Source organism: Salvia miltiorrhiza, chromosome 8 (assembly GCF_028751815.1).
Source record: "Salvia miltiorrhiza cultivar Shanhuang (shh) chromosome 8, IMPLAD_Smil_shh, whole genome shotgun sequence".
Taxonomy (NCBI): Eukaryota; Viridiplantae; Streptophyta; class Magnoliopsida; order Lamiales; family Lamiaceae; genus Salvia; species Salvia miltiorrhiza.
The window spans coordinates 6,167,851-6,195,610 of NC_080394.1; the positions used below are offsets into that span (position 1 = coordinate 6,167,851).

General features: G+C 35.7%; 4 protein-coding genes across 15 annotated transcripts; 2 read left to right on the plus strand and 2 right to left on the minus strand.

Moving 5' to 3' along the window:
• Positions 1–258: 258 nt before the first annotated feature.
• Positions 259–3,967, plus strand: LOC131000416 (U1 small nuclear ribonucleoprotein A). Its single transcript, XM_057926301.1, has 5 exons — positions 259–511; positions 612–784; positions 1,877–1,970; positions 3,004–3,092; positions 3,357–3,967. Exons 1-5 carry the CDS (start codon positions 400–402, stop codon positions 3,642–3,644), a joined length of 756 nt encoding a protein of 251 aa, XP_057782284.1. The 5' UTR covers positions 259–399; the 3' UTR covers positions 3,645–3,967.
• A 690-nt stretch (positions 3,968–4,657) lies between these two features.
• LOC131000417 (mediator of RNA polymerase II transcription subunit 28) lies at positions 4,658–7,064 on the minus strand. 11 transcript variants are annotated; one of them, XM_057926312.1, is made up of 5 exons: positions 6,282–6,634; positions 6,016–6,128; positions 5,719–5,928; positions 5,133–5,245; positions 4,658–5,063 (listed from the first exon to the last, which is right to left on the minus strand). In XM_057926312.1, the coding sequence occupies exons 3-5, from the start codon at positions 5,882–5,884 to the stop codon at positions 4,929–4,931; spliced, it is 414 nt and encodes a 137-aa protein (XP_057782295.1). In that variant the 5' UTR covers positions 5,885–5,928; positions 6,016–6,128; positions 6,282–6,634; the 3' UTR covers positions 4,658–4,928. The 11 variants fall into 11 exon arrangements, with proteins under 11 accessions (XP_057782295.1, XP_057782292.1, XP_057782294.1 ...); XM_057926309.1 differs by lacking the exons at positions 6,016–6,128; positions 6,282–6,634 and adding an exon at positions 6,709–7,064; XM_057926311.1 differs by lacking the exons at positions 6,016–6,128; positions 6,282–6,634 and adding an exon at positions 6,709–7,054 and having other exon boundaries at positions 5,719–5,921.
• A 2,117-nt stretch (positions 7,065–9,181) lies between these two features.
• Positions 9,182–17,085, minus strand: LOC131000418 (poly [ADP-ribose] polymerase 2). 2 transcript variants are annotated; one of them, XM_057926317.1, is made up of 20 exons: positions 16,824–17,085; positions 16,455–16,722; positions 16,027–16,224; positions 15,572–15,772; positions 15,168–15,280; positions 14,996–15,077; positions 14,568–14,803; positions 14,191–14,317; positions 13,790–13,845; positions 13,257–13,330; positions 13,059–13,105; positions 12,815–12,864; positions 12,562–12,624; positions 12,078–12,155; positions 11,804–11,914; positions 11,608–11,683; positions 11,377–11,519; positions 11,110–11,183; positions 9,633–9,738; positions 9,182–9,481 (listed from the first exon to the last, which is right to left on the minus strand). In XM_057926317.1, exons 1-20 carry the CDS (start codon positions 16,908–16,910, stop codon positions 9,389–9,391), a joined length of 2,283 nt encoding a protein of 760 aa, XP_057782300.1. In that variant the 5' UTR covers positions 16,911–17,085; the 3' UTR covers positions 9,182–9,388. The 2 variants fall into 2 exon arrangements, with proteins under 2 accessions (XP_057782300.1, XP_057782299.1); XM_057926316.1 differs by having other exon boundaries at positions 16,027–16,227.
• A 2,303-nt stretch (positions 17,086–19,388) lies between these two features.
• Positions 19,389–27,657, plus strand: LOC131000419 (gamma-tubulin complex component 4 homolog). The gene is made up of 17 exons (XM_057926318.1): positions 19,389–19,728; positions 20,313–20,604; positions 21,821–21,957; positions 22,535–22,633; positions 22,714–22,825; positions 23,000–23,260; positions 23,478–23,558; positions 23,639–23,722; positions 24,110–24,196; positions 24,561–24,616; positions 24,701–24,889; positions 25,080–25,305; positions 25,877–25,965; positions 26,569–26,722; positions 26,837–26,959; positions 27,054–27,166; positions 27,359–27,657. Exons 1-16 carry the CDS (start codon positions 19,559–19,561, stop codon positions 27,117–27,119), a joined length of 2,226 nt encoding a protein of 741 aa, XP_057782301.1. The 5' UTR covers positions 19,389–19,558; the 3' UTR covers positions 27,120–27,166; positions 27,359–27,657.
• The last annotated feature ends 103 nt before the right edge of the window (positions 27,658–27,760 follow it).

Consider the following 27,760-nt stretch of genomic DNA (forward strand, 5'->3'; position numbering starts at 1 on the left):
AAAACTTACATCTTGAAGCATTATTTCCCCATATAATATTATCCCTCATTTGTATTGAAAATGAAGAATGATTAAAGGTCAAGTAGGAAATGAGGAAAAAAATTGAAAGAATTAAAGGGTGAAATTTTGATTATCCCTCATTTTTCCATGATAATTTTACAACCAAAGAGCCCACGTATTAATTATTTATCATCTTCAAAAAGTATGGGCTGAAGCCTGTTTAAAGGCTACAAATTTTAAAATGGATCATATTTTGGCGAATTAAAGCCCAATAAATAGGCCCACGAACTAAAACCCCAATTCCATCTTTGAATCTCAGCTCGAAACTTCCATTTTCGAATCGATCGTTGCCGCCGTGAAATTCTCGATTACCGGAGAAGAAATAGCGAGCCAGTGTCCATGGAGGAGGCACCACCAGCCCCCGCGCCGGCCTCTGCTGCCGCCGGTCCGGAAACTGCTGCGAATCAGACGATTTACATTAATAATCTCAACGAGAAAATTAAGCTCGACGGTATTATTTCTGATTGTTGTGTTGAGAATTTGACACTGTGATGAGTTTGTGTTCTGTTTGGTGGACTCATCCTCGGTTGTGCTTCATCCTATGTTGATAGAATTGAAGAAATCGCTGCACGCTGTGTTTTCGCAGTTCGGGAAAATACTGGAGGTATTGGCGTTCAAAACCCTAAAGCATAAGGGGCAAGCATGGGTTGTTTTTGACGAGGTCTCTTCCGCCTCCAATGCGCTTCGTCAAATGCAGGGGTTTCCGTTCTACGACAAGCCAATGGTATGGATTCGCTTAATTTCTGAGTTTCTTTCTTTCTTTCTTCTATTTTTGTTGTTGTAATTTCATTCTGATGTCCTAAATTATTTGTAGTAGGAAAAATTGACTTACCTGCATTTGGTTTAGCCTGGGTTATTGTTTGTTGCCATGTCTTTGTTCATGCATTATGTGTTGGAATTCGTATGCTGTTTTCCTTCTGCATCTTTAATATTCTGGGATTTTGTTATTTATGACCTTGAGGTTTGAGTGTGGGTGTAGATGGGTAAAGGTTCATCCTGTAGGCGAAGTTGCAAAGGCACTACTAGAACACAATAAACAGATACCAATTTGATAAAATCTATTTTATGTGTTTATATCTTGGAATTTGTCTTCTTTAGTTGCATGATAGTGGTGGATGGTGCGATGTGAGATTTTAGTGATCAATTGCTAATTGTTTTCATCATGATTTAGAACAGAAAATGTTGAAAGATTGTCTTTCTGTATGGTCGTGGAAGCACTTGTTTGTATAGAACTGGCATCCAAATTTTGTTTAATTTTGGTGTTACATTAAAGTCCCTCTTCATTAAGTGACTAGCTTGAATAGTTTCTAGATAATAGATAACTTGGTATCTGAGATAGTTGAAGGAACTATGTTTAACTATAGGATCTCTTTTTTGGCAGTTAGAAGAGGAATATATATGACTATTACAAAGGCTCTTTGGAAGTAAAAGTTGTCAATATCATGTTTCTGTGTGTTAGTCTTTTTAAGATCGGTCATTAATTGTTCTGCCTGTATGCAGTTTCAGCAAAATATGAATTAATAATATCTCCCCCTTGTGTGTGTATGAGGTTTATCTATTGTATATTTAGTATTTTTTTGCTATCACATTTTGGTGGATTTCCTGATGAGGCATAAAGACTTTAGCAGACACTGAAAACGGGCTTCAAACAATCACTTTCTCACGTAAAAACATTTAGTGTTTTTTACTGACAATGTTATCATCCCCATATTTCTTACTCAAGTGCATATTGCTTTTCATAATCATGATAATATTTTGATAACTACGGCAGCCCTCAAGTTTGAGTTTGGAATTATGTACTTTTTGCTTGTCTCAGCGGATACAATATGCGAAGTCAAAGTCCGATGTCATAGCAAAGGCAGATGGTACTTTTGTACCTCGAGAAAAAAGAAAGAAGCATGACGACAGAGGTAAGTAATCTTTTTATGTTGCATATGACATAAAAAATGGGAGCATAAGCTTCTTTTCAAGAACGGCTATCCAAAATAAATGTCTGATCATGCCTTATGTTGTACATACTCCTTCCGTCCACCAATAGTGTGGTGTGGTTTGGAAGGCATGGGTTTTAATAAAATGTTGGGAGATGTGTTTGGAGTGGATAAAGGATCCCACAAAGGATTTTGTGTGTTTTAAGTGGAGTTTTTGGTAAATATTGTGTGTGAATGGGGTTGAAAGTATAAGGTATGTGTACCAAAATGGCTAAAAGACCACACATTTATGGATGGAGGGAGTATATGTTTTGACTGAGTAGGTTCTTCTTTACCTTCTTTGCTCTATGCCTGCTGCTGGCCTGACTGTTCTAAGTGTTAATTTTAACAGATTATGGTCTGTGCATATTAATGACAAGTTTATTGGTTTTGATTTTTGAGGATTTCCCTTGCACTTATACACTTGGCAATCTGGGGCGAGCTAACCACTCCAACTATGAACCTTATTTTCTAATCCTCTAGCTAACGACTCGTTGCAGTAGCAAAGTTTACATTAATAACATATTAGAATTGAAAGAAGTGAATCCAGATCAAGTACTATTTGGCATTGTAAATGGATAATCTGCGGAAAACATGTCATGCATGGATGCACTTGTATGAACTACTAGTCAATACTATTATAGTATCGTTCACAAGAAAGATAACTGAGAAATCAAGTAAAATTTGGCAAGACATAGTGATAATGATGGCTTTCTGCTTTAGTAAATGCTACATCGGTAACAGACTACAGTGATAGAACTGAGGTTCAAGTTAAGTGAAGACAACGAAACAAGATAATTATAATGAAATGTGTATATGCCTGAACCCTCTTTAATGAACTACGTTAATCAACCAGCCTGTTCCAAATTTATAGGGTGCACTTGTTTTAGGTACCTAATCATTTTTTTTTGGAGGAAGGTACCTAATCATATTTACTACACTCACTATTCTTCTCTGGTCTTTGTGTCTATTACAGGAAGAAAGAAGAAGGATCAGCATGATTCGAACCAAGCAGCAGCGGGTCTCAATTCCGCATATGCTGGTTCTTATGGTTCAGCCCCTCCTGTAAGTGTTCAGCCAAAGGCTACTCATTCTTTATATCTAAGATTGCTTCTCACTATTTACTTCTGTTGAAATTCATGTGGCAAAAGATTATCCTCCGCAAACTTTGCCATGGGCGGCCCACACTAACTAATTTTTGTTTTCGTGCACCACTTTCTCTCTGTTTATGTCGTTTTGCCTTCATTTCTGGAAAATCTTGTTTCACGTTCCCATCATCTTCCCCATTTGTTTGTTAAGCTCCTAATCGTTCTTCGTTATGTGCTGCAGCTATCCCAGATCCCATTTATGGGTGCTAGATCTGCTCCAGAGGCTCCTGCTCCTCCAAATAACATCTTGTTCATTCAAAACCTTCCCCACCAAACAACTTCAATGATGCTGCAAATGCTCTTCAGTCAGTGTCCTGGATTTAAGGAAGTTAGGATGATTGAAGCTAAGCCTGGAATTGCTTTCGTAGAATACGAAAACGAGATGCAGTCAACGGTTGCAATGCAGGGGCTTCAGGGATTTAAGATAACTGATGACCATCCTATGTTGGTTACCTATGCAAAGAAATAGATCAAGTCGTCGACGATTGGTTGTTTTTTCACTCATATTGAGCCAGGCCGAGGTCCTAGTGTACCAGTGTAATCGTAGTGTAATTACTTGGTAGATTACTACTTTCAGTTTGATACTTTCTTCGCAGTCTTCAATTATGAACTCGGATGTTTTCTATTTTTTTAAAGCCTAATTCTATCTACTTGGTGTTTGCTCTGTATGTAACTTCTTGCAGATGATTGGCCAACTATCATTATGCTAGTGACAGGTCTTGTTGTATACCATTATAAGGAGTGAATTTACTATGCAAAATGTAACTTTGATATCATTTTGCTAGTTTCAAAGTCGGTCTATCTCTCCCTTCCGATCCGCCTCTCCTGATGTTTTCTATATGCATAATGGATCCTGCTAGAATCTAAATGTTGTTAACTACGCAGGAAATTTAATTTGGGTCAAGGTATCATAGTCATATGACAACGAAGCACAGTTCAGTTAATAATACATGTCTAGACTCTAACTATTAGGTTGGAGGTTTGACTTGAGTCATCACATTATTGGTCTTCTTTGCAAAAGTATTATTATCACAAGAAAGTCTCAATAGATATATTTTGATGAATTATATAAGTAAATAAATAAATTTAACTCGAACCCAGGACCTCAGGTGTCGAGCATTAACCTTTTACCGTTAGGTCAACACACGCACACAAGTCTCGACAAAACTGTTCATCTTTCGTTAACCATGTTATAGACCACAAGAAAGTGTATCATTAGACCTGCTATAGTCAAGAGAGTGTCTTCTAAAACATTGTAGAGTCACGAGGAAGCGCCTCATTAAATTTATCACATCACAAGAAAATGATTCATTCAATCTGTTATAGTCACAAAGAAGTGTCTCTTAAACTTATTATAGTCACGAGAAAGTGTCTCAATAAAAGGATTATAGTCACAAGTTAGCGTCTCTCCTCAGATGTTAGTGTCGCAAAGAAGCATCTCGTTGGAGGACTTATAGAATCACAAGGTTTGATGCAAACACATCCATAACAACTTCAACAGATTTTATATACAAATTTTTGTGTAGAGACAAAGAAATACCTCCAATAAACATTTTCCAGTAAATAAAAAAAGTGTTACCTTAAGAGACACAAGAAATGCCTGTAAATATCACAAGTGCAGGAGTTGACACAATAAGTTATTTCTTGGCCATCCTCATACATTGACAATTTCCAAATGCAAATGAACAAATACCAAAGATACACTGATTCGACAAAGATACACCGATACCATATGTGTGCCCGGTTAACATAATTATACTCTTTCCAACTCAACGTTGTGTTTATGTAGTTGTTCTTTCAGCTCAGCCGTCCATCCCTCAATCAGCCTCTCTTGCTTCTTGATAACCTCATTCATTACTTTCACCTCTTCTTCCATCATACCAATCTCCTGAACGAATACGGCCATCAGATGCACACCTATCAGCAGCATTGGAGAAACTAGTATTGTATACGTTACCTTCTCTAGGGTTTCTGCTCTGGTAGGTTGATCCTCTCGTTGCAAACCAATGAAATAGAGCTGAAGCTTCTTGGCTGCCTCCATGAAGTCTCTAGCATGCCTCTCAACATCAACTAACACAAATACATGAAACCTTACTTTTACTTTGAATATCAACGTATATCGAGGTAACCAAGACCTTCATTTTCTTGACTGCTTCAACATATTAAAACCCAATCTTCACTTACTTCAAGGTCAGGCAAAAATCTAGTAACAAAACTTTAGATAATGAAGGAGGTAAAGGGAATCCAACCATATTCAAAACTTCATATCCGTCAATTTAAAAAAATTGTATAAAATTAATAAATTTTGTCTATATACGATCAACAACAAGTGCGGCACATCAATCCTCCACCTACGTCAAATTTACAATATACCAATAATTTAATTTGGTCAACTTAATTTAATTAAAGAAATAATTTATGTAAAGACTATGTCAAATGCTAAGACCATAAAAACAATGTAATGATTATAAATCACGACACAAAGTGATTCCCGGCGAATTTCAAACGCTAGTTCATAAAAAATATGGAAATTTCTTACTCACTCTGGTGAGAAGGATGGGGAGAACGGTCGATTGCTTGAAGTTCTCTAGCAGGCAAGCAAGGCAACAGAGCAGCCTCCAAGGCCATCACATGGGAGATCATGTCTTCCTTCGGAGGAGGAGTAGACTGCAATTCTGGATCAGGCTCGATCGGCGGTCTTTCAGCCATATGAACCCTTAAAGATTACCCTTCCAAAAACAGACAGCTGAAAACTGAAGGCAACCTTGATTAAAATTAAATTTTAAGACCAACACAATCAAATTAGCAAATTTCTAGAATGCGACTATCATGATTCCTACTTTTAAGCTCAAATGTGGTTTTTAACTTGGATTTGCCAAACTTGGAGTTCCCAATTCTATCGCAGGTCAGCTTAAGCTTTAAGTGTTAACGCGCAATAATCTCTTTGGGATATCTGAGTGATGCGGCATAAACAAATGAAAAGTATGTTTTAAAGCAGGTGACAAGAAACAAAAATGGTCGCAAACAATTTAACAAACACCTGGTGTGCAGCATGACAATTGATAGAATGATAATAAAATTTAAAAAGAGGAAAAACAAAACCCACAGCAAAGACGCATCAATTCTCAGCAGCCGGACCCTTCACAATAATTCCATGGAACTGTCAATTTTAGTGGAGGAATATAGTAAACATGCTTATTTTTAAAAAAATAAAAAAAAAATTGCGCAGATCATCAATCTCGCTTTGAATATCTGACTCCAAAATTTGCATATATATAGTCATATAGATGCGCGGGCTGTCGAACGGTTCGGGTACCCGTACCGAAATGTTCGGTTACTGAAACCCGAGATTCACTCAAAATCAATAACCCGAATCGTTTTATATATTCGGTTAACCAAATATCAGATTCGGTCTTCGGTTAATCCAAATTAACAGAAAGAAAAAAAAATCTGCATTTTTTTCAATTCAAAGCTCATCACAATTGAACAATTCAAAAACCAGCAATTCAATTTCAGAAATTAAAAAACCTCACCAAATTCAGAATCGTAACCCCTATGATCAAAAGGGGGAACGAAGCTTGCCTTCGACCTTTGGGAACGGCGATGGCTTGAGGAGCTGCTGCGGTGCGGCGGTGATGGCGCGAGGCTGCCGGCAGGGCAGCGACGCGATGGCTGAAGAGCAGAGGTGCGATGCAGCAGGGTAGCGACGGCTTGAGCCTAGAGGAGCTGCTGCTGCTGCGGTGCGGCGGCGACGGACAGACGGACGGCGACCGGAGCTGGAGAGGCGAGAGCTGTGAGCTGTGTGAGCTCTTGAGTGTTGTGACTTGTGTGCGTGAGTTTGGGTACGGTTCAATTTAGTTTTTGATTTTAGAATAATAAAATATAATTAGAAATATATATATATATATATATGGAGAGGTTCAAATAAGAACCACTAATAAAATAAGAACGGAGAACCATTTTAAGCCATTCGATCATCAAGATCTACGGTGGATGCATCATCTTGGTGGATGGATGCAGATGCTGGGTTCGAATCCTGAAGGGAGCAAAAAATTATTTTTTTTCGGATGCATTAAATTTAATAGCGGATGCATTAATTTGTATAGCAGATGCAGTAATTTTATTGGTTCTTATGTTCTCACGATAATTGTGGTTCTCACTATAACTGCACCCTATATATATATCTATATATATATATATATATATAGTATTTATTTAAATTCGGTTATTGGGTCAACCAATATCCTTTTTTTCTTTTTTCAAAGTTACTAACCAAAATCGCTCTGCTAACCAAAAAAATTAGTTATTAGATACCCAAACTCGATTCGATGAATTAATCAATACTCCCTCCGATTTTTATTAAATGTCCCCAGCCGTCAAAATACACATACCAATAAAATAAGATATTTTACATTTGTAACCTTAGTAATTATCATAATAAATGCATATATACAACTAATTATTATATTCATACAAGTATTAAATAAGGATAAAATAGGAAAAATGTCATAAATATACTCTCAAATTTTGAAATGGGACACTTATTGAGAAACAAAAAAATGAGCTAAAAGGGACACTTATAAAAAATCGGAGGGAGTACTCATTAACTGTTTAGACAGTTCTATGCTCATGCTTGTGAAAATTAAGAGTGTTTTAAAATTCTACATCATCAAAGATATCTAATCAATATCTATGAGAATATTAGTAAAAGAAAAATGTAGAATAAATTTACAGCCAAAAAGGAAATAAGTGTGACAATATCATCGAAGAGGATAAGTTTAAAAAATAAAATGAAACTCCTTTTTGTGGACAAAAAAAAAAGAGAATAAGTGTGACTCTTTTTCGTGAAACACAAATTAGAAAGTAGAAATGCAGTAGCAAATTCAACTTTTTCGATATGTACTTCTAAAATTTATTTTATACAAGTGAAACAGCACCAGCACGAAAGTATTTATTATGCCAAAGAGCCGTTGAATTTTAAATTTGAGTTATTAGCATATAAATTTACGAATTTTAGGTCTATTTTAATTTTTCCCATAAATTTTAATAATTCTCAAAGATCACAAACTTACATTATACTCCCTCTGTCCCGCGAAGCGTGACCCACTTTCCTTTTTGGGTTGTCCCACGAAGCTTTGCCTGTTTCTAAAAATGGCAAAAAATTTATCCTTTATTCACCTTTTCACTTTTTCACCTACCACACTTAACACACAAAATATCACTTTCTTAATTCCCGTGCCGAAAAGAAATGGGTCACGCTTCATGAGACGGAGGGAGTATAACAGAGAGAAGGAAAAAGATGACTTTAAATTTATATATTTTTTGACAATTTTAAAAGTTTTTGAAAAAAATAAAATGAACTCAAAGTTCATTTTTTTTAAGCGCCAATAACTCATTTAAAATTTTATTTAATTAGATTTTTGTACATTAATACATATATGTGTGTGTGTGTGTGTGTTTTGATAAATTAATACTCCCTCCGTCCCATTAAAGTTGGCCACATTTCTATTTTGGGTGTCCCACTAAAGTTGGCCACTTTCTAAAAATGACAAAAGTTTACTTTAATTAAGTCAACAATCACTCACTAATTTGGTCAACAATTGTAGGCCACTTTCTAAAAATGCCAAAATTACTTTAATTAAGTCAACAATTACTCACTAATTTGGTCAACAATTGTAGGCCAGTCTCTATTAAAACATATAACACTCAATTTCTTAATCTCCGTGCCGAAACAAATGTGGCCAATTTTAATGGGACGGAGGGAGTATAATTAAACAAGGAAATTTTTACAGACCACGCTAAACCAATACACACCACATTTATAATGTTTTATTCTATCCTTTGTATATCCTGTTATTCAAAAAAGAATTATTCAGATAAAGTGCAACATTTTTCATGGTTTTAAACTTTTAGCGTGAAATAAAATATAATTAATTCACCGACAAGCCATCATCAATGAACAGATTTTGCAGGACTCATACTTTGTCTTGTAAGAAAAACCATGTATTTGAATGATTTTGGAAAAATCTTTAAATTCAACTGATCTATGATACTAAGGTATCAAAGCCACAACTTTGTGAATTCATAGCATACAACTTTGACATGAATTTGACTGAATGTTACTTACCAGAAACGAACTAATTATACAACCATATGCGAATTTCAAATACAAAATAGTAGTAAAAGACTACCAAAATTCATTAGTCGCCAAAACTACCACTTGAAATTGAAGTTCACCTGCACAAGATAACGCATTCTAATTTGCTCCGCATTGTACACTATGTATTCATTATACAGCAAACTACCCTGCAATGCAAAAACCAAAAGTAATTCAGGCATTATATACGTGTTTTTTGAAACTAAATGCAGCATAAACGAGAGGTTATATAAGGAAGAAGAATTGAAATTGCTTGTAAATTTGATTCTTATATATGTGTATGTATAGGTAGGTGGTGACCTTGGGGCCTGGTTGCTCTTTTGGTCTTCCTATAGGAACGACAACGCCATCTTTAAGTGTCTGCATCTCTGAAGAATCCGGGGCAGTCGAACCGACTCCTTTTGTGCTATGACAATTTGATCAAAAAAAGTTGAATGAGAGAGAGGGTGATTATCTGGTTTGTGGTATTGTTAGTGTTTGATTGTATTTTGGTCTAGGTACGGATACAGTCGGACATAAGACTCCTCCATTTGGAAAATATATAAGCCACCATAACACGATCGAATGCAACGGTAGGTCAAGATATCATCTATATACAGAACCGATCACCTACCCACCGTGGGCATGCATAATATGCCCACCATGATGTGGCAATTGTAATTATAGTGTAAACACAAATTTTTGTATTTCAATTTGATAAAATACAAAACGCGTTACAAAGATAATTTGATAGAATTTGAAGATAGATTTATGCGGGTTGCAATCTCTAGTTAATCCTCTGATTCTTCTCTTCTATTTGATTCTTGAACAAGCTCGAAGGTTCTTGAAATACTTGATTTGATGACGCCAATCCAAGGGACTTAAGTCATGATTTTGGATTGAACGTTGAACTTGATTTGATTTGATTTAAAGAACGTCCTTAGAATTTGTAAGAACGCCTTGAAGCTTTGGGACTTGGTTGATTTGATTTGAGGAAGATCGTTCTTGGAATTTGTAAGAACGCCTTGAAGCTTTCGAACTTGATTTCTTTGGATACTTGAAGATCACTTCAAAGATTTGCAGGAATACTTGAAGAGTTTGAAGGATACTTGAAGATTTGAACACTCAAATACTTGAAGATTCGAATGATACTTAAAGATTTGAATTCTCAAATACTTGAAGATTCGAAGGATACTTGAATGTTGCCTTGAAGATCTTGAAGATTTGAAGGATACTTGATGAATACTCGAAGACTTGATAGAATTCTTTGAACTCCTCAATCTTCCACTTCAACTTGTGATACTAGAGAGAATTCTTTATGCTCTTCGATCTTCCGCTCCTTCGAGTTGTGATAATGAGCACCCCAACACCTCTATTTATAGATTTTAGAGATGGGCTTCGTGGGCTTTATGGGCTTTGGGCCTCCATGTATGGGCCTTAGGGCCTTAGGTGGCCAATAAGCCCATTAATTCATTTTATTAAATATTAATCATATATATCTATTTAATTAGGAATAAAATCCCATTTAATAAAATAGAAAATATAATTGAATATTTAATTCATGAATTAAACGTGGCACGATTTAATTTGACGACAAATTTAATTGCCTACATATAGTAAGATAATTTTAATTACAGTAAGATTTATTAGTTATCAGGTGATTGCATAATATGCCCACCATGCATCTATATATATATAATATGCCCACCATGATGTGGCAATTGCATAATATGCCCAGCATGCATCTATATATATATAACATAAGATCTTTTAAATTTAAAAAAACATAAGATCATACCTAAGTTTCCCAGGTGGCAACTGGTCAGCATGATAATTAGCCGTTAGCAGCTCAGCCATGTCGCCTAATGCTACCTGTTAAGCAATTCGTGCAATAAGAAGCAGAAACACTTTAAATCGTATATTCATCAATAATGTGTTGCTGAAAGGTATAAAAGAGATTATGTGATAAGAAATTCTGTGTGCAATCTCAACGGTGTTCTACCTGCAACGAGAAAATAGCGAAAAAGCAGTAAAGCAGAGACACGAGCATGTTAAGGTAAATCACCTCGCATAGAAGTAGCACGCCAGTACTAGCAGCTTTACTTGAACAGCAATAATTAGCACTTTTCGAGAACATGTCTGCGAAATAGACGCCTTTCCCGAACATATAACCCGTGGAAGGCGCTTCTGGAGGAGCGATGCGCAAACCTGGCATGTTTTTTCAGTTGAGATATCTAAATACATGCTGCATGAGTAACCGCTACCCTCAAAAAATAATGATGACGATAAAAAATACCTTGAGACAAAATCCCCATCCAGTTTGTGAGACGTGATCCATGCCACAGAAGCATTCTGTTTTTTGTTGATGTAAACTGCCAATCATAATTTGGAAATGCTGAACATGCTTGAATAACAATAAATAATCAACCAAAAAAATGCAGGATAAAGCTTTTAGGCAGATTGTGGTCGACTGGGCGTTATGCAACGCTCACCTTGTGAAACCGTTCGGATTCGCCCTCTCTTGACACCTTAAATATCTGAATGATATCAACATCATAATTTGAATGTGTTTTTGCATGAGTGTTCTTTGTGTATCGCTCAATCTGAGACATAAAACAATTCATGATTCGGTTCAACAAATAGTGCCCAGACTTGATAAACATGGCAAAAATTTACATCTGGGAGATTGCATGTCAATGTCGATAAGTTTCTAACAGCTACTAATACTGAAAATCAACACCCCAAAAAAAAAAAAGCCCAAGTTACCATGGAATACTCCTCTGAGTGAACTTCAAGGGGCATGAGTTCACAATGGAGCCGCTTATACTGAGAATACAGGGGATCCTAAAAGCCAAAAGCCAGTAAATGATCAAAACAGAATGCAGGATATGTAATTGATATTGTAAATGAATATATACTTGATCCTACACTGCATTAAACACGTTTAGTTCTCTGAATCTCTCAATATTAATCATGAAGAGTAACGGGATGAATCGGATAATCACGCAATCAAAGAAACAATCAAGTGATTTATGACAAGCCCAGGAAATAAAATAATATTAACAGGAAAACAGATATGCTCTAGGCTCTGATGACGACATTACAATCTCATTCTCAAGTGCAATGAAGAGAATGACATATACTGTTAGTGTGAGGTAACAAAGAAGCCAATTCAAAACACACACACACACAGAGGGAATCTGGACCATAAAGTTCAGCGAATCTAGGATAACAGCTATACATGGTGTACCTCCATATCAGTAGCATCCTCAATTAACTTCATCGCAACCTCAATTTCCCCAAGCGCTTCAACCTATTTTATCAGAAGAATAAGATAAGAAAAACTTAAAACTGCAACTCAAGATGAAGAAGCTAAACTTCATTCTGGTTTCACTAACATAGGACTCTACTACAGTGTATCCCAGCCTCACCAGGAAATATAGTCATGAACATAGTAAATTGAATCTCAAAACTTATGAGGGATATATACGAAAAAGAATCACCATTTCCAATTTCATCTTTAGCTTTTGAGGAGTATCAATGATGAACAGACCTGTCATCATATATAACCATAACGTAATTTAGAATCGAATACCAGAAAGTCTTTATGAAAGAAGAAACAAATAAAAGAAAGTTTCCAGATTAGGGAAATCAAGTCAGTCAGCAAAGCCTTGACTCATAGAAGAATCATCTCAGGAATTATGTGAGAATGAAGAAGTGGGTTAGTATTATCAGCCAAGAACTTACTTGTTTTTTTGAAACCAAAGTCGTGAGGAACCACAGTATAAAATTCCCTGCAAGTTAGAAAATAATGTGAAATTGAAGCTTGCTCCGAATCAAGCCTTTCAACAAAGATGCAATTACAAATTTGTGGCATGCATCATGTTACTGTCATATAAAATTATAAGTCATAAACTAAATTCCACAACAGAGCAGATATATTACCCGCTTAATTGCTCAAGTGTCTTCCTATCAGCTTGACCAATCACATCAGCAATCCTTTTCAGAACATCATAACCCTGTGTGGATAAAATGAATGCAAAAGGAAAAGTGTTACCAAATAGTTAACAAAGAGATCTTATATTTATATATCTTTATTTCTGCTATTTCATTAATAAAATCTGTGAGAAGAGAGCTCAGGCAAAAGAAACTTGAGCATTCATTGTAGATTAAGCTAGCTAGTTGAGTGCTAACAGAACTCCCAAGCAATGCTGGAACAGGATGACAAATATATATAAAAAATAAAAAAAAATAAAAAATAAATCAAATGCTGCTTTTTCAGAAAAAGAACTTAAAAACCAAAAGAAACAATCAAACAAGAATGAGATTGTGACCTCCAATTGCTTCACTCACTTTATTGCTAGAACATATTGTGTGACTTTCCTCATTTTATTGCTTAACTATAGCGCATCCGTAATTTTCAATTCATAAACTATGCAAATCAGAGTACACGGTTCTCAGCAATAGATATATGTCACCTTTAAAACTGTCGCCTTGCTCAATTTTCCCAATGGTAGTTTTTCAGCATTGTAACCTATTGCAACAGAAAACAAGAAATTTATGCAATTTCTGAAAATGTTAAAAATCTCTTGCAGGTTTTAATATTCCACTATCAAACACATTTTCACCAGAAATATCCAAAACAAGCTTTTGAGTGAGAGAACATCAATCAGCTTCTAACTCTAACAGCATACCCTTTTGTGAGTATGTCCACAACAAATTAAAGCATATCAACAAGAGCACAGCACCATAGTACAACCAAGTAGACAGTGGAAAGAGCACTCAAAAAGAAACAGATAAAGCCTGTGGATGCATAAAGATGCATCATTTGCAATAACACAGTATATATTACATATTTACACCAACCAAATAAACTAACCTATCTCCATCATTTGTTGCTTCATCATGCTCATATTGCAAATAAGCGAAATAAACTTTGCAATACGAGGTTCCACCTTTGATTCTTCAGGTCTCAGTGCCCTTATGGGTGCTTTTTCCGCTTGAACCTAAACATATTTCTCAATAAATTAGTAGCCCGATGTGTTCCACCTTTTATGCTAGCTTTAACAACTGAGAGAAAATATGTTTCACCTTTTACGCTAGCTAAAAACATTTATATACATGCTTTAATTAAATAAATTACAACTCAGGTATTGATCCATAGTTTCATGTAATACAAAGTAAAAGTCCATAAATTATGCAGGTAGCGACTCCTCGAAACAAAAGGCAAAAACAAAAAAATTGCATCAAACTCACTGGTGGTTCATTTCTTGATTCACTGTAGTCCATTTCCAACCAAGTATAGCGGCGTGGATGGCTAACAAAATTTCTCCTATTACACCAACTATTCTGAGTCTTGTCATGGAACTTTTTCTCAAACTCAGCAATAGCAGCTTGCTGTGAGGTATAGGGCCCATTCAACTTGTCTTGACCCTTCACCCCTACTCTTCCCCATCTGAAATACACAATGAATCTGCCACCATCATCAGATTCTGCAATTGAGGGTTCATGACAATATAAGCAAAATAGTTTTGAAACATGTATATTTTATTTGATAAATCTGATTGTATGCATTGATGTATTTATTGAGTCTAGATTACACATAATTAGATGTGTATCCAATTGCTGATATCAATTTTAGGTGAATGAACTCAATCACTAAATGATAGGAGTTTAGGCGTAACCTAGAACTTGAATGACAAAGAATTTATTATTGTTCTGCCCGAGATTTGTCTGATTCAACATGGCATCGTATATTTCATCACCCTGCATGAGAAAACAAAAGGTGAATACCAAATAGAAACACTACTTTTGTCCTTTTATGTGTTTGCTAAAAACACCCTTAAAATGACTTACTACTTGCAGGACATGATACTGAGCCTTAATATTGTCAGGCAGGTATTTGTCCATGACAGCAGAACCTTTCGTCACAAACGTAACAATTTTCTCCTCCTTGGCTTCCTCTTTCACTGATGGATATACCAAATAATAGCAGAAGCAAATTTTAGGTTTATGTATCAAATGTGGCTTGAGTGAATGGTACTAGAAGGCCAGTAATATACATTGAGAGCATGTTTTATATTAATGCTGTTATACAGAACGCATTTATTACATATTTACATGGAACAGCTACATGTGTAATGAAATTCACTAGTTGCTGATAAAGTGTGTCAAAAAATGAATCAGCCTGCCTAAAATTGGCAGTGGCATTGGGTGTGAAAATGATTTTTTTTCAAATACAAACAAAATGATTTGATTACCTAGATTATTGTCACGTGAAACATTGTCATTGTGAGTGCAAAGCCTGTCTAGAAGATCCTTCTTTGTGCCACTAGCAGAAACTCCCCTTTTAGCAGCCTCCTCTCGAAGCTGTTTCATAGTCATTTTTTGCAGCTCATCAATGGCCTTGACCTTCTGTGGTCCACTGGAGTCCACATTCTCCTCCCCGTTTTTCTCCTCCACTGCAAAAAAAGATCGCATAAAAATGGGCTTTAGTTTTCAATATATTCAATTTAATTTCAAGCAATGGCACATACATGCTGACTACATCAAAGTAACTACTACATGTTATAGCTGTATCTCTGGCTGGTGGTGTACCGCATATACCACCATAAACTAAGGTTAGAGTAGCTTCTTCCCTGTCAAGTTTTCCACACACCACACCACAATCTAATCCAACATATCTATTAAACAATGGCAGGAGTGATTCGATTACCCTGATCATTGTCACTTGCATTCTTGTCGTCAGTGGCAGAAAGCCTCTCCAGCAGCTCTTGCTTAGTTCCAGCAGCAGAAATTCCTCGAATTGAGGCCTCCCCTCGAAGCTGCTTCACAGTCATGCTACGCAACTCATCAATAGCCTTGACCTTCTGTGATGCACTTGCGTCTTCATTCTCTTCCTCGTTTTCCTCCTCTACTGCATAAAAGATCCCATAAAAATCGAAATTAGTTTTCAAATACACTCAAATTTGATTTCAAACAACATGCTGACCGCATCAAAGTAAACTACGGCATGTGATAGCTATGCATCTCTGACTGGTGGTGTACCGCATACAGGTTAGGATAGTCTACATCCAATTGCGGCACCACACCACAAGCTAATCCGACAAATGTATTAAACAGTGGCAGGAGTGATTCAATTACCCTGACCATTGTCACTTGCATTCTTGTCATCAGCCATGGAAAGCCTCTCAAGCAGCTCTTGTTTAGTTCCAGCAGCAGAAACTCCTCGAGTTGAGGCCTCTTCGCGAAGCTGCTTTACAGTCATACTATGTAGCTCATCAACGGCCTTCCGCTTCCCCGGCGCATCTGAATCGGCATCCTTGGCTTCACCGTCCCTCTGCCTTTTGCGACCTTTTGAGTCCTTCGGCTTATCGCTCTCGTCTCTAATAGCAGCTTCAAGTCTTCGAACCTCCACATTCCAAAAGCAAACAGAAAATACTTGAGAATAAAATCATCGCGTATAAAATCCTAATTGAAAAAAAAAAAAATGTAAACATCAATTGGAATTACCAGAGTAGATTTTAGTCCGGCAGTGCTGAGGCCGCGCTTGGCCAGCTTGTCCCGGAGTTGGTCCACATTGAGATCCTTGGTCGCCATTGTTTAGGTTGGAGAGAGAATTTGAGTGAGAAGTTGAGGGTTTTTTAAATTGGAGGTATATAAGTGAGTCTGGGACTTGAGAAAATGAGAAGCTTACTAGAGAAGCAGCTTGCCCCGAAATCCTCACTGCACGACTTGTTGGCGCGTCTTCTACGATTTAAAAATAATTAAAATCATTTTCACTGGGTTGGGTTTTGGCATTTTCAAATTACCTAAGTACTGCTTGTCCATATGGGATCCTCTGTCCCAAAATATTGTGTGTACCTAAGTATTTGCTACTTGTCAACTTGAAGCATGGTGACAGAGAAATAATAAGGACCGTGCGCTACGATGGACTTGAAATCAATACCTTTAATTTTGAACATTAATCACATTATTACTACATCAACACATATATACTATTATACTCTTTTTTTTTTACAGGTTATGCATGGTGATAACTAAAAGACAAAAAAATAAAAAAACTAAAAGACAAGAAAAATATTTTACCAAAAAAAAAGACAAGAAAAATATATATAAAAAAATGCAAAAATGTCAATAACCGATTATAGAAAAGGTTGGCATATCAACTTGTAGAATTTCAACATTTTTTCATTTATTATGATGATACTTGTCATATTTTAATTGGAGCTCTAAATTATTTTTCATGGTATATAAAAATAGTTAATTTGATAAAGTGTATAAGCTTAACATTCTCATTCATAAAAGTATGAGTTTTGTAGCTACATCGGAGATATAAAAACTTAAATACTCTTATGACAAGTCAAAAAGTATCATTTCTTCTATATATTAATATATTACCGGGGTATCTTCCTCTTGTCCGAATATGCAACCTTTATTAGCAAATTCTTTTCGGACAGACATTCTTTTAACTATGAGGAAAAGATAATCGTGAAATTGATTAAAGAAAAATATATGTTTTTTGGACAATAACTGAATTCAATATTGTCAATAGCTAAGTAATTGAGAGATTCCACTCCTTAATTTTAACAGCCCGCTACCACTAGGTTGGTATGAAAATGGAACGTTATCAATTGGTGCTATATTTCGGACGAAAGATGACTTGGTGATTGTTGTGATTGTACCATATGGAGAATCACATAAAATATGTTGTTGCTCGATTGAACAAGACACATTTGAGGTTTGTTTGCAAACATAGTAACAGTTGTCCGTTTGAACTGCGAGCTATTCAAAATGCATCACTTTGAATAGCGATTAAGATGGTGAAGTCTCATACCCGCCACATGGATTTTAATCGAACTGCTCCGAGACAGATTATTGCCAAGGTTGTTATAAAACATCTTACACGAAATTGGTCCGTGAAGGGGTCGTGTTGAAGCCGAAGTATATGATTATAAAGATGCAACACTTAATTGGCATTGGAATCAATTACATACTCGCTCTTCGAGCAAAAAATATCGCGATTGAAATTATATATGGTGATTTTGACAACTCTTAACAGATGTTCCGATCATATTTGCATTTGTTGAGATTGATTAATAATGGTTATACATCTAGTGATCTCTTTGAGAATGTATTACTTAAATTATTTGAAGATCCAATAAGAGACATCATTTTAAATATTTACTTATCATTCATAATTCTTATTTCAAAGTACGAACAATAATTACTCCAACCCATATACTCTCTTTGTCTACAAAATGTTTATCACATTGTGAACAATACATGTTTTAATAAAATTGGAGTTAAGTTGTTAGTGGAGTAAGTATTATACTTTAAATGTGAGTATAGTTTTGTGGATCTTACTACTATAAAAGAAAGTGACAATTTATTTGTGGACGAACCAAAAATGAAATTGTGGCAAAATTTTTATGGATGGATGGTGTATTATACATCGCAATTGGAATAATATATGGTGATTTCGACGACTCATATCAGGTGCTCACATTATATTTGTATTTGCTGAGATTGACTAATATTAATTATGCATTTATCGATCTATTTGAAGATGCATTGCTTAAATTATTTAAAGATCAAGTAAGAGACATTATTTCAAATATTTACTTATCTCCAATAATCTTTATTTTAAAATACGAACAATAATTACTCTAACTCATACTCCATCCGTCCCACTTCAAGTGTCCTATTTCTTTTTGGCACGTTAATTTATGAAAATGTTAATTAGATTATTAAGTGGTGTAGTGTAGTGTAGAATTGAATAGGTGATGTGTGCCCCAAAAATTCTCATTTGTTGACTAGTTTTTTCCATAAAGGGAAACATAACATTTGAAGTGGGACAACCCTAAAAGGAAAACAAGATGCTTGAAGTTGGACGGAAGGAGTATATTATAGACCTAAATTTTTTTAATACTAATAAATTATTAAATTTTAAATATAAAATTTATTTATTTAATAGTATATACTATTTTTTAAAAATAGTAATATCAACTGTGCTGTCATGCTGTGCATCTGGCGCAAAATTAGTAATATCCGGAAGGGAAAAGTTTAAAACGCAAATTGAAGCAACAAATTAGGAGCTCCCGCCGACCTTACTTAAAACGCCTATATCACTCAACTAGCCGAAAACATCAACACAGAAGCCGGATAATTACGTCACCGCCGCCGCCGCCGCCGCTGAATTCTCCGGTGAGTTCAGCTAAAAACTCTCAGTGAATTAATCCGCAACGATGCTTCACGAATTGCTATTGGCACTCTTAGGTTACACTGGAGATCTCATAATCGACGAGAGAGAACTCCAGGAATCACTCCGCATTAACTTATCCCCCGCGGCGCCGCTCGCCGACGAGCCGACGTTTAGGCTCGCATCCGATCTTTCGTTCATTGAACCTAGCGATAGGTATTTTCTCTCTTTTTTCGCCATACTAATTATGCTGTTTTTCGTTACTTCAGTTGAATCTAGTCCTTTTTTTTTCTCCCCCTCAATTTGCACCGAGAAGTGGGGGATTTATTTATTTATTTTTATTGGTGGTGCTTTTTTTGGGTGTGTCGGTGTGGCATTGTTGGATCATGATGATTGTTAGGAAATATATCTAGATGGTGATAACAATTGGATTTTAGTACTCCTGTCTGATTGTTTTTAATATTGTCTTTATACATCATATCTTAGTTAATGAACTGGATACTTACCTCAAGTTAGTTTACTTTCTTCCTTCATAATAGTCGAGAATTGTAAGATTTTGTTGACACGGCATTGATTCTGACTAGTGGGAATTTGGGATGCATGCGATATTTTGTTTTTCACAGTAGACTATCTATGTCTGACTTACTGAGGACGTAGTTATGCTAGGGTTCGTTTGCTCGATTCACTCTTTTTAGTTGCATTCTTCATACTTCATGTAATATGGTGTGTACATGCATCTTTACTGAATGTGGATGGATTAAGTTCGTGCTGTTGACATAGTATTTGATGCTGGGTGGCAGGCAGGTAATTGAGAGGGTAATTACCCTAGGTTTCTACTACAGGGAGCTAGAACGCTTTGCTGCTAAATGTCGAAATTTGAGTTGGATCAGATCTTCAAATGAGTCTCCTTTGTCAAGAGCAACAGAGAGTTTAAAAGGGAAGAAATTGAAGCCTAGTGTATACAGGAGAGCATTAGCTAATGGAATTGTTGAGGTGTTAACTATTTATAGGTCTGCTGTTTTACAAATTGAGCAGAAATTGTTGTCAGATTCACTGCCCATCTTGGCAACCGTGACACAAGGACTGAATAAGGTAAGGTTTGGTTCTAAACTATATCTACTAATATGGCGGTTTACCACTCATTTGTACATTGGCTGTGCATTCTCCGCATTTTGCATTTCTAACCTAAACTGGATAAAACCATTTCATCCTGTTGATATAATATATATATATATATAGAGAGAGAGTGGATCAAATGAGAATGATCCTTAAAATGAGAAATGAGATTCAATCTGAAACTTAGATATTCAAATCCTACGGTTGAGATTAATCATGTGAACTGAGATTAACTAACAAGTTAATAAAACACACGAACAACATTTGATCCCGGGTTCGAATCCTGGAGGGGGCAAAATTTGCCACATTAGTTTAATAGGCTATTCATGTGTTATAATTGATTTGTTCGTAGATTTTTATTGGCTTATTCGTAAATTTTATTAACTCTGTTCTGTTCGTTATATAATTTTTTTTCATAGATCTTAGATTTGGACCATAGATATAACGATCATATGGTCTATAAGTCATATCTTTTAGGATAAGGTGTATTCTCATTCTATCCAACCCCTATATATATATATGTAGATGGGTTATAGTGAGAATTGCACATGAATAAACACCTAAACTGGATAAAACCATTTCATCCTGTACGTGTTACATTTTTTGGAGTTTGTTCATGTATTCTCATTTTTCAAGAAAGATAGCCATTCTCACTTGATGGTGTCATTTTTCTGAATTATATATATTTCAATATATAATCGGTATATAAGAGAAAAATGACTCCATCAGATGAAGATTGCTATTGTTTTTATTTTATCAATCTTTATTTGGTTTTGAAATACAAAGAGCAAAACAGTGAAGAAAAGACTGCTACTCAAAATTCTATTCAGATATTATCGAAACACTATGTTTGACTTGTATTTATTGGCCTTTTGAGTTTTGACAGATGATATGAGTTTCCTTTTGAAACAATAGGTCTTAACTGTAGAGATTCTTCATCCAGGTTGCTCTGGTAGGATAATTCTGTTTTCCTATATCTATTTCTGCACTTGTAATTAACTAGCAGGACCGTCAACTCATGCATACTGCATGTATAGTTTTTTGTAATTGCATTCTTAATGGCCTATGGTTGGTATAGTTTTTTTCCCTAAATCTTATGTTTGAGCATTTACTTTAAACAAAGTTATAATCTTCTTTTCTGACATGTATATACTGTCTAAATTTAGTTCTAACTAGTAAATACATGTTTTAGTTCTTTGTTTTGCTGCCACCTCTTTACGAGCTCATTTTGGAGATTGAGCATGACAATATTAGTGGAGGGAGACTTCTGAACCTCTTACATAAACGATGCCATTGTGGGGTTCCTGAGCTGCAAACATGCATTCAGCGGTATGGATTAATTGTCCAGTTCTCTTTCTAATATGCTTTCATTTTTCAGTACTATCTTATTTGGTTAAAAGTCACATATCTGGTAAAGCAACTTAGTAACATCCGGGAAATGTGTCGTCGAATCAAATTATCATAGCTCGGGAAGTCCTAGGTATTGGCTCAAAATTGATTGCTGTAGCTCTGGGCTATAAAAGTTCCATCATTTTTTATGTCTATCAAGGTTGGGATCAGTAATGTAGGTTAAGATTCATCTGTAGAAAAATCTCATTTTCTCTTGCAATGAAGAATTAGCTCTTAATACTTTAGTTGGGTAAGGAGTGAATTCAATTCAAAATCTTTTATAGAGTAGAATGAGTTATCATGGTTGGCCATGGCAAATTGCTAAGTTTCCTTGATATTGGACATGCATATCAGAATCCTGAAAAACATGATTCGTTGAAGTTAAATTTTATCTTTATATGGATGATGAAAGCTTAAGTTGAAATCCATTCGCATGCCTTGGATAATTACCAGTTTTATGATGCGTTCAATTCTCGAAAAAAGGAACTGATATAGAATAATTTATCTTTTCAAGCAGGCTTCTATGGCATGGGCATCAGGTCATGTACAATCAACTTATATCATGGATGGTTTATGGGATTCTTCATGACCAGTATGGAGAATTTTTCATTAGTAGGTATGAACTTTCACTTATTTCCAATTCACTTGACACAATAGCTTTATAAATCTATGTTTGGTAAATTTATCTTGTCCCAGGCAAGAGGATGCAGATTCTGAACACAACTTGCATGCAGATACAATTGAGAAATTGTCTCGCTTGTCACCTAATGATGTAACTGATTGGCATATAGGCTTCCATATTTCTCTGGTACTTGGTTCTGGTCTCAGTTATGCTAGTTCCTGGCGTTTGTATATTTATTGTGCATACATGATTCCCCCCCCCCCCAAATAAATAAATAAATGTATACGATAAGAACATCTGGGGGAGGAAGAGAAAGGAATAAAATATTGACACTACTTCTGTTTTTGAATTTCCTTTCAGGATATGCTTCCTGAGTATATTCCGATGCACATTGCTGAATCTATACTATTTGCTGGAAAAGCTATCAGAGTTCTTCAAAATCCAAGTCCTGTTGTCCAATCCCAAGGCCAGCACATACAAAAAGGATCACAAAGGATTCAAGGGTCTATAGGAAGGCTTCATCTACTGAAGGACTCCTCTCTCCAGACTATACTGGCAGGAGTAGAATTAGTTCCACAATCTGAGGCAGACAAAATCGAGGCCATGCTTCAAAATTTGAAGGTCTAATTCCTTTTGCACATTTAAATGCTAAATGGTTTGTTACATTTGTTTGTGGGACTTGCAGAATATTGTTAGCATTTCATATTTTTCACTTCCTGGCTTCTACTATTTCCCTGTCCCAGGTGTTTGTATTCATGCCATTATGTAGTATATTACATAATTATCAAATATTTCTCTATTTTCTTCTAACATTTGTTGTTTGTTCTGTAATGTGAAGGAGTCATCTGAGTTCCATAAGAGATCATTTGAGACTGCTGTCGACTCAATTAAAGCAATTGCAGCAAATCATCTTTGGCAGGTGTTGATTGTACATATAATAGGGTTTTTTTTTTTTTTTTGGAAATGAAATTGAATTTGTTGTTTTGGTCATATCTGCAGCTTGTTGTTGTGCGTGCTGACCTTAATGGCCACTTGAAAGCTCTCAAAGATTATTTCCTTTTAGCAAAAGGCGATTTTTTTCAGGTAGATAATATTTTCCAATTTTTTCGTGGTGCATGCGTCTGTATCTTGGTCATGTTTTTACTTTCTTAATGACCTGTGATCTCAGAGGCTTCCTTTAGGAGATATTGAGACAATAAATCAATTATCCTGAATATATGTCTATCTTGCTTCATTTATCTCTATACGTTCTTTTCTTGAGCTGATCTTTTTGTGAAGTTCCTAGAATTCCTACAACATAGCATTCTAAATATATTATTAGCAGCAATTTCAGTGAGGAAGTTTGTTTTAGTTAAGATATCCTTGCATAATTAGGACTTCAAATATAGTTTCTTATTTAAGATGTAGCAGAAGATTGTTCTCTTCACTCTTTGTAATAGTATACTGAATGGTGATATGTTTATATAATAGAGTTTTCTTGAGGAGAGTCGGGTGCTGATGCGTTTACCACCTCGTCAATCAACTGCTGAAGCTGATCTTATGGTTCCTTTTCAACTGGTAAGTGCTTTATATTAAAATCGTCATAAGTTAAAAAAAATGATATGTATTGATATATATTACTCAATCGTTCCTATCTTACGGCACTTTCACATATTGTCCTATGCCTCTTGGATCAAGGTTTTTTGCCTACAAGATCTTAAAAGAAATGTCATGATGGATTATTGTAACTGGCAATTAGTTCTTCTATTGCCTACCAAAGTAAGATTCATAACATTATCCCACCTTGTGCCTGCATTTGTCAATGTCTAGAGGCAGAGCCACTCAATCATAGCCTACCCAGATCTTTCGCATTCTCCCCCTTGAATTTCAAGCTGCATATCTCTGTGGTACTATACTGAACTTGGAAGATCACCTGGTGCAGGCTGCATTAAAGACTATTGCGGAAGAGGATAAATATTTCTCCAGAGTGTCTTTGCGGTATGACCTATTTTAGTTTCTAATGCTTAAGGTGAACTGTAACTCTTTAAAAAATTCCCCCTTAATTCCTTTGGTAACTTTCAGAATGCCAGGAATCACAGTGAAATCCTCTCATGTTGAGTTGCCAAAAGCAAAAGCATATTCTGATGGAGACTTGGGTATCCAGTCAGATGCTTCTGCAGAGATGTCAATTGATGGCTGGGATGGCATTGCCCTTGAATACTCAGTTGACTGGCCCTTACAGCTGTTCTTCACGCAGGAGGTGCTTTCCAAGTAAGCTTCATCAGCTTAAACAATTCTCCTTTATTTAGATTATGAGCTGAAGTATATAATACAATAACTTGGTCAAACCTTCATTGTCAATAAAATGTTGGAAGTGCTATCTTCTTAGTTGATTTTGTAGCATAGCATCCATATGGATGAATGATAAACTTCATCTGAGTAAACCACTTGGTTTGAACAGGTATCTTAGGATCTTTCAGTACTTACTTCGTTTAAAGCGAACTCAGATGGAATTGGAGAAGTCATGGGCTTCTGCAATGCATCAAGATCACTGTGATTTCGCCAAACATCACACTGGAGGTAAAACCAATTCAATATCACAACAGAAACGGCAACGCTTTAGACCAATGTGGCGTATCAGAGAACATATGGCCTTCCTGATCCGAAATCTTCAATTCTATATACAGGTGACTTGCCAGAAGATATATGCTTAGTATTGGATATTGAGTTTTGCTGAAATCAGAGCTAATACTAGGAAATAAATAATAGTAGGCAAACTGAACTCCAGTGCATACATGGCATTTTGCATCCCAATTTCTTGAGTACCCATTTGGAATTGGTGAACCTCTGGGCTCTGGGTAAAAAAGTCCGTTCAGTGAGTTATGTGGAAATGAATATGTCATGTAGTTTCGTGGAGAATGTGATTGAAAAAGATATATATTTGTAAATTTGTATTTTTAATTGATGTAATGATTCCGTGATAAATTATATATATAAAGACTAGTATAGGTTTTTGGATAGCTAAAGTTCATTTCTAGGGATTGATGTTTTTGTGGAGTATGATCATGATCCCAAAAATTACATCCTCTAAATAATTTTTATGCCTGGAGGTGAAAACTCTTAAATGTAGATTACTTCACAGCTCTCCTCACTCTGATAATATAAAAGTAATAACATACTTTTGTAGCTACTCTATCTCCACATCTTATTTTTCAAAGGTTTCTTTTCATAGATAAACTAATTGAACTCTTGTGCTAGGTGGATGTAATAGAGTCTCAGTGGAACGTCTTGCAAGCTCATATTCAAAATTCTCACGATTTTACAGAACTGGTGGGCTTCCACCAAGAGTGAGTGCAGTCATTGATTAAATTCTCTATCTTGCTTTCTCTTGCCTTCTAAGGTTAATGGGATTGAAATCTGATTCTGGTGTTCGGATATGTTAGAGGTGGCTTGGTCATGGAATGTTGGATCTTTTTTTTGTGGGTTAGTTACAAAAATATTCACAAACTTTGAGACAATTTGCAATTTTAATTTAAAGTTTTAATTCTATAGTTTCATCTTCAATTTTTTAAAATATAGATTTGCAAATAAAAAGGTTTGCCATCAAACTCTGACCCAAAACTTAAAATAACAGGCCCTCCAATGACTCATTGTCACCTAAAACTTAAAACAATAAGCACATACTAAACATATATCTTCTGGTAAGTCACCTGTATACAAAATTTTAGATTTCTGATCAGGAAGGCCATATGTTCTCTGATACGCCACATTGGCCTTGTGTATCAAATTGCAACATGGGAGGTTTGTGCATAAATTGTAAAACTTCAAAAAAATCTAGTTAAATGTATGTATTCTTTTGCAGGTAACCTTTTTTTTTTTTTTTTTTTGTTATGGGTTCAACCGCTAATAGAGTACCCAAGATTCTTTATGACCGGTCTTATGTTTTGTAGGTATTTATCTGCACTAATTTCACAGTCTTTCTTGGACATTGGTTCTGTGTCTCGTATTCTGGATGGCATAATGAAACTGTGCGTCCAGTTTTGCTGGAAGATTGAGAACCAAGAGAATAAAGAAAGCCCCACTGAATTGGAACACATAGCTGAGGTGCTACAGGCGACATATCACTTGCTAGTTTATTGGCTATGAACATTGCTTGACTAAGTTGGACTAAATATTTTTCTTCTTTTTTAATGGTCATTCTTCTGGTTGATAATACAGGAATTTAATAAGAAGTCAAATTCATTGTACACTATACTCCGCAGCAGCAGGATTGCTGGGAGTCAGCGAGCCCCATTTCTTAGGCGCTTTCTTTTGCGACTCAACTTCAATTCCTTCTTTGAGGTGTTGTGCAGAATGGCGAATTTATGTTCTTGAATCAGTCATTTTTAAGAATTAAGACAACATATCATAATATGTATTTTGTTTGCATTGGCAGACTACTGCTAGAGGGGTACTGAACGTTGTAAGACCTCGTCCATCACTTGCTTCTGCAATGATTTAGGCTTCTTCACGTCTTGCGAGTACATCCTTTTACGTGACAAATCAAAGGTTGGAATGCTACTTCTGGAGTTACTTTCTACCATATAAAATCATAGCAACAATATGTCGTAATGGGTTCCCAATCTTCTTCCTAAGGAACTGTTGGAAATTAGTTTGATTGCTAAGTTGAGCTGTGCTTGATGAATCTTCCATGATCCCGTGACTGAAAGCTAATCGCCTAATCTGATTCTTGTTGTTCAGGTTCCGTATCTCTTCATTCAAGCTTCGTTTTGCAAATCGAAGTCTGGTAAGTGCGTGACCTACTGTAAATTCGAGTGAGTACGCCTTGTCTTAATGCATTTCTGATGGTTAGTAGCATTTGTGTCCCCTGGCTTCTGGGCCAGTTTCCTCAATATCTATTTGAATATTAGTTGAGCTGTGTTTTAATTTTTTTTGTGATATGTTTGTACATAAGTGGTATACTATATTTCTTTCACTGTGTAGATTGATTACTAAGCCCGACAAGTAGTACCATGTTTGATTGAATTTGAACTTTTTAAGTGCCCTTGTTTACTTTTACACCAAGACATTATATGATACCTAACATTTGAGTTGTATTTTATTTTACTGCTGCACATAACACATAGTATATAGATTAATATT

What these genes read in the sequence shown, in the direction of transcription:
- LOC131000416 (XM_057926301.1), top strand. Translation starts at nt 400, where the DNA reads ATGGAGGAGGCACCACCAGCCCCCGCGCCGGCCTCTGCTGCCGCCGGT. An exon ending in CGAGAAAATTAAGCTCGACG is followed by an intron (nt 512 to 611) that starts GTATTATTTCTG and finishes CTATGTTGATAG; the next exon opens with AATTGAAGAAATCGCTGCAC. An exon ending in AAAGAAGCATGACGACAGAG is followed by an intron (nt 1,971 to 3,003) that starts GTAAGTAATCTT and finishes TGTCTATTACAG; the next exon opens with GAAGAAAGAAGAAGGATCAG.
- LOC131000417 (XM_057926307.1), bottom strand. Translation starts at nt 5,884, where the DNA reads ATGGCTGAAAGACCGCCGATCGAGCCTGATCCAGAATTGCAGTCTACT. An exon ending in TCCCCATCCTTCTCACCAGA is followed by an intron (nt 5,246 to 5,718) that starts GTGAGTAAGAAA and finishes TATTTGTGTTAG; the next exon opens with TTGATGTTGAGAGGCATGCT.
- LOC131000418 (XM_057926316.1), bottom strand. Translation starts at nt 16,910, where the DNA reads ATGGCGACCAAGGATCTCAATGTGGACCAACTCCGGGACAAGCTGGCC. An exon ending in AATCAAGAAATGAACCACCA is followed by an intron (nt 14,318 to 14,567) that starts GTGAGTTTGATG and finishes AAATATGTTTAG; the next exon opens with GTTCAAGCGGAAAAAGCACC. An exon ending in TAAAGATGAAATTGGAAATG is followed by an intron (nt 12,625 to 12,814) that starts GTGATTCTTTTT and finishes CTGATAAAATAG; the next exon opens with GTTGAAGCGCTTGGGGAAAT.
- LOC131000419 (XM_057926318.1), top strand. Translation starts at nt 19,559, where the DNA reads ATGCTTCACGAATTGCTATTGGCACTCTTAGGTTACACTGGAGATCTC. An exon ending in GGAGAATTTTTCATTAGTAG is followed by an intron (nt 22,634 to 22,713) that starts GTATGAACTTTC and finishes ATCTTGTCCCAG; the next exon opens with GCAAGAGGATGCAGATTCTG. An exon ending in CAAAAGGCGATTTTTTTCAG is followed by an intron (nt 23,723 to 24,109) that starts GTAGATAATATT and finishes TTTATATAATAG; the next exon opens with AGTTTTCTTGAGGAGAGTCG.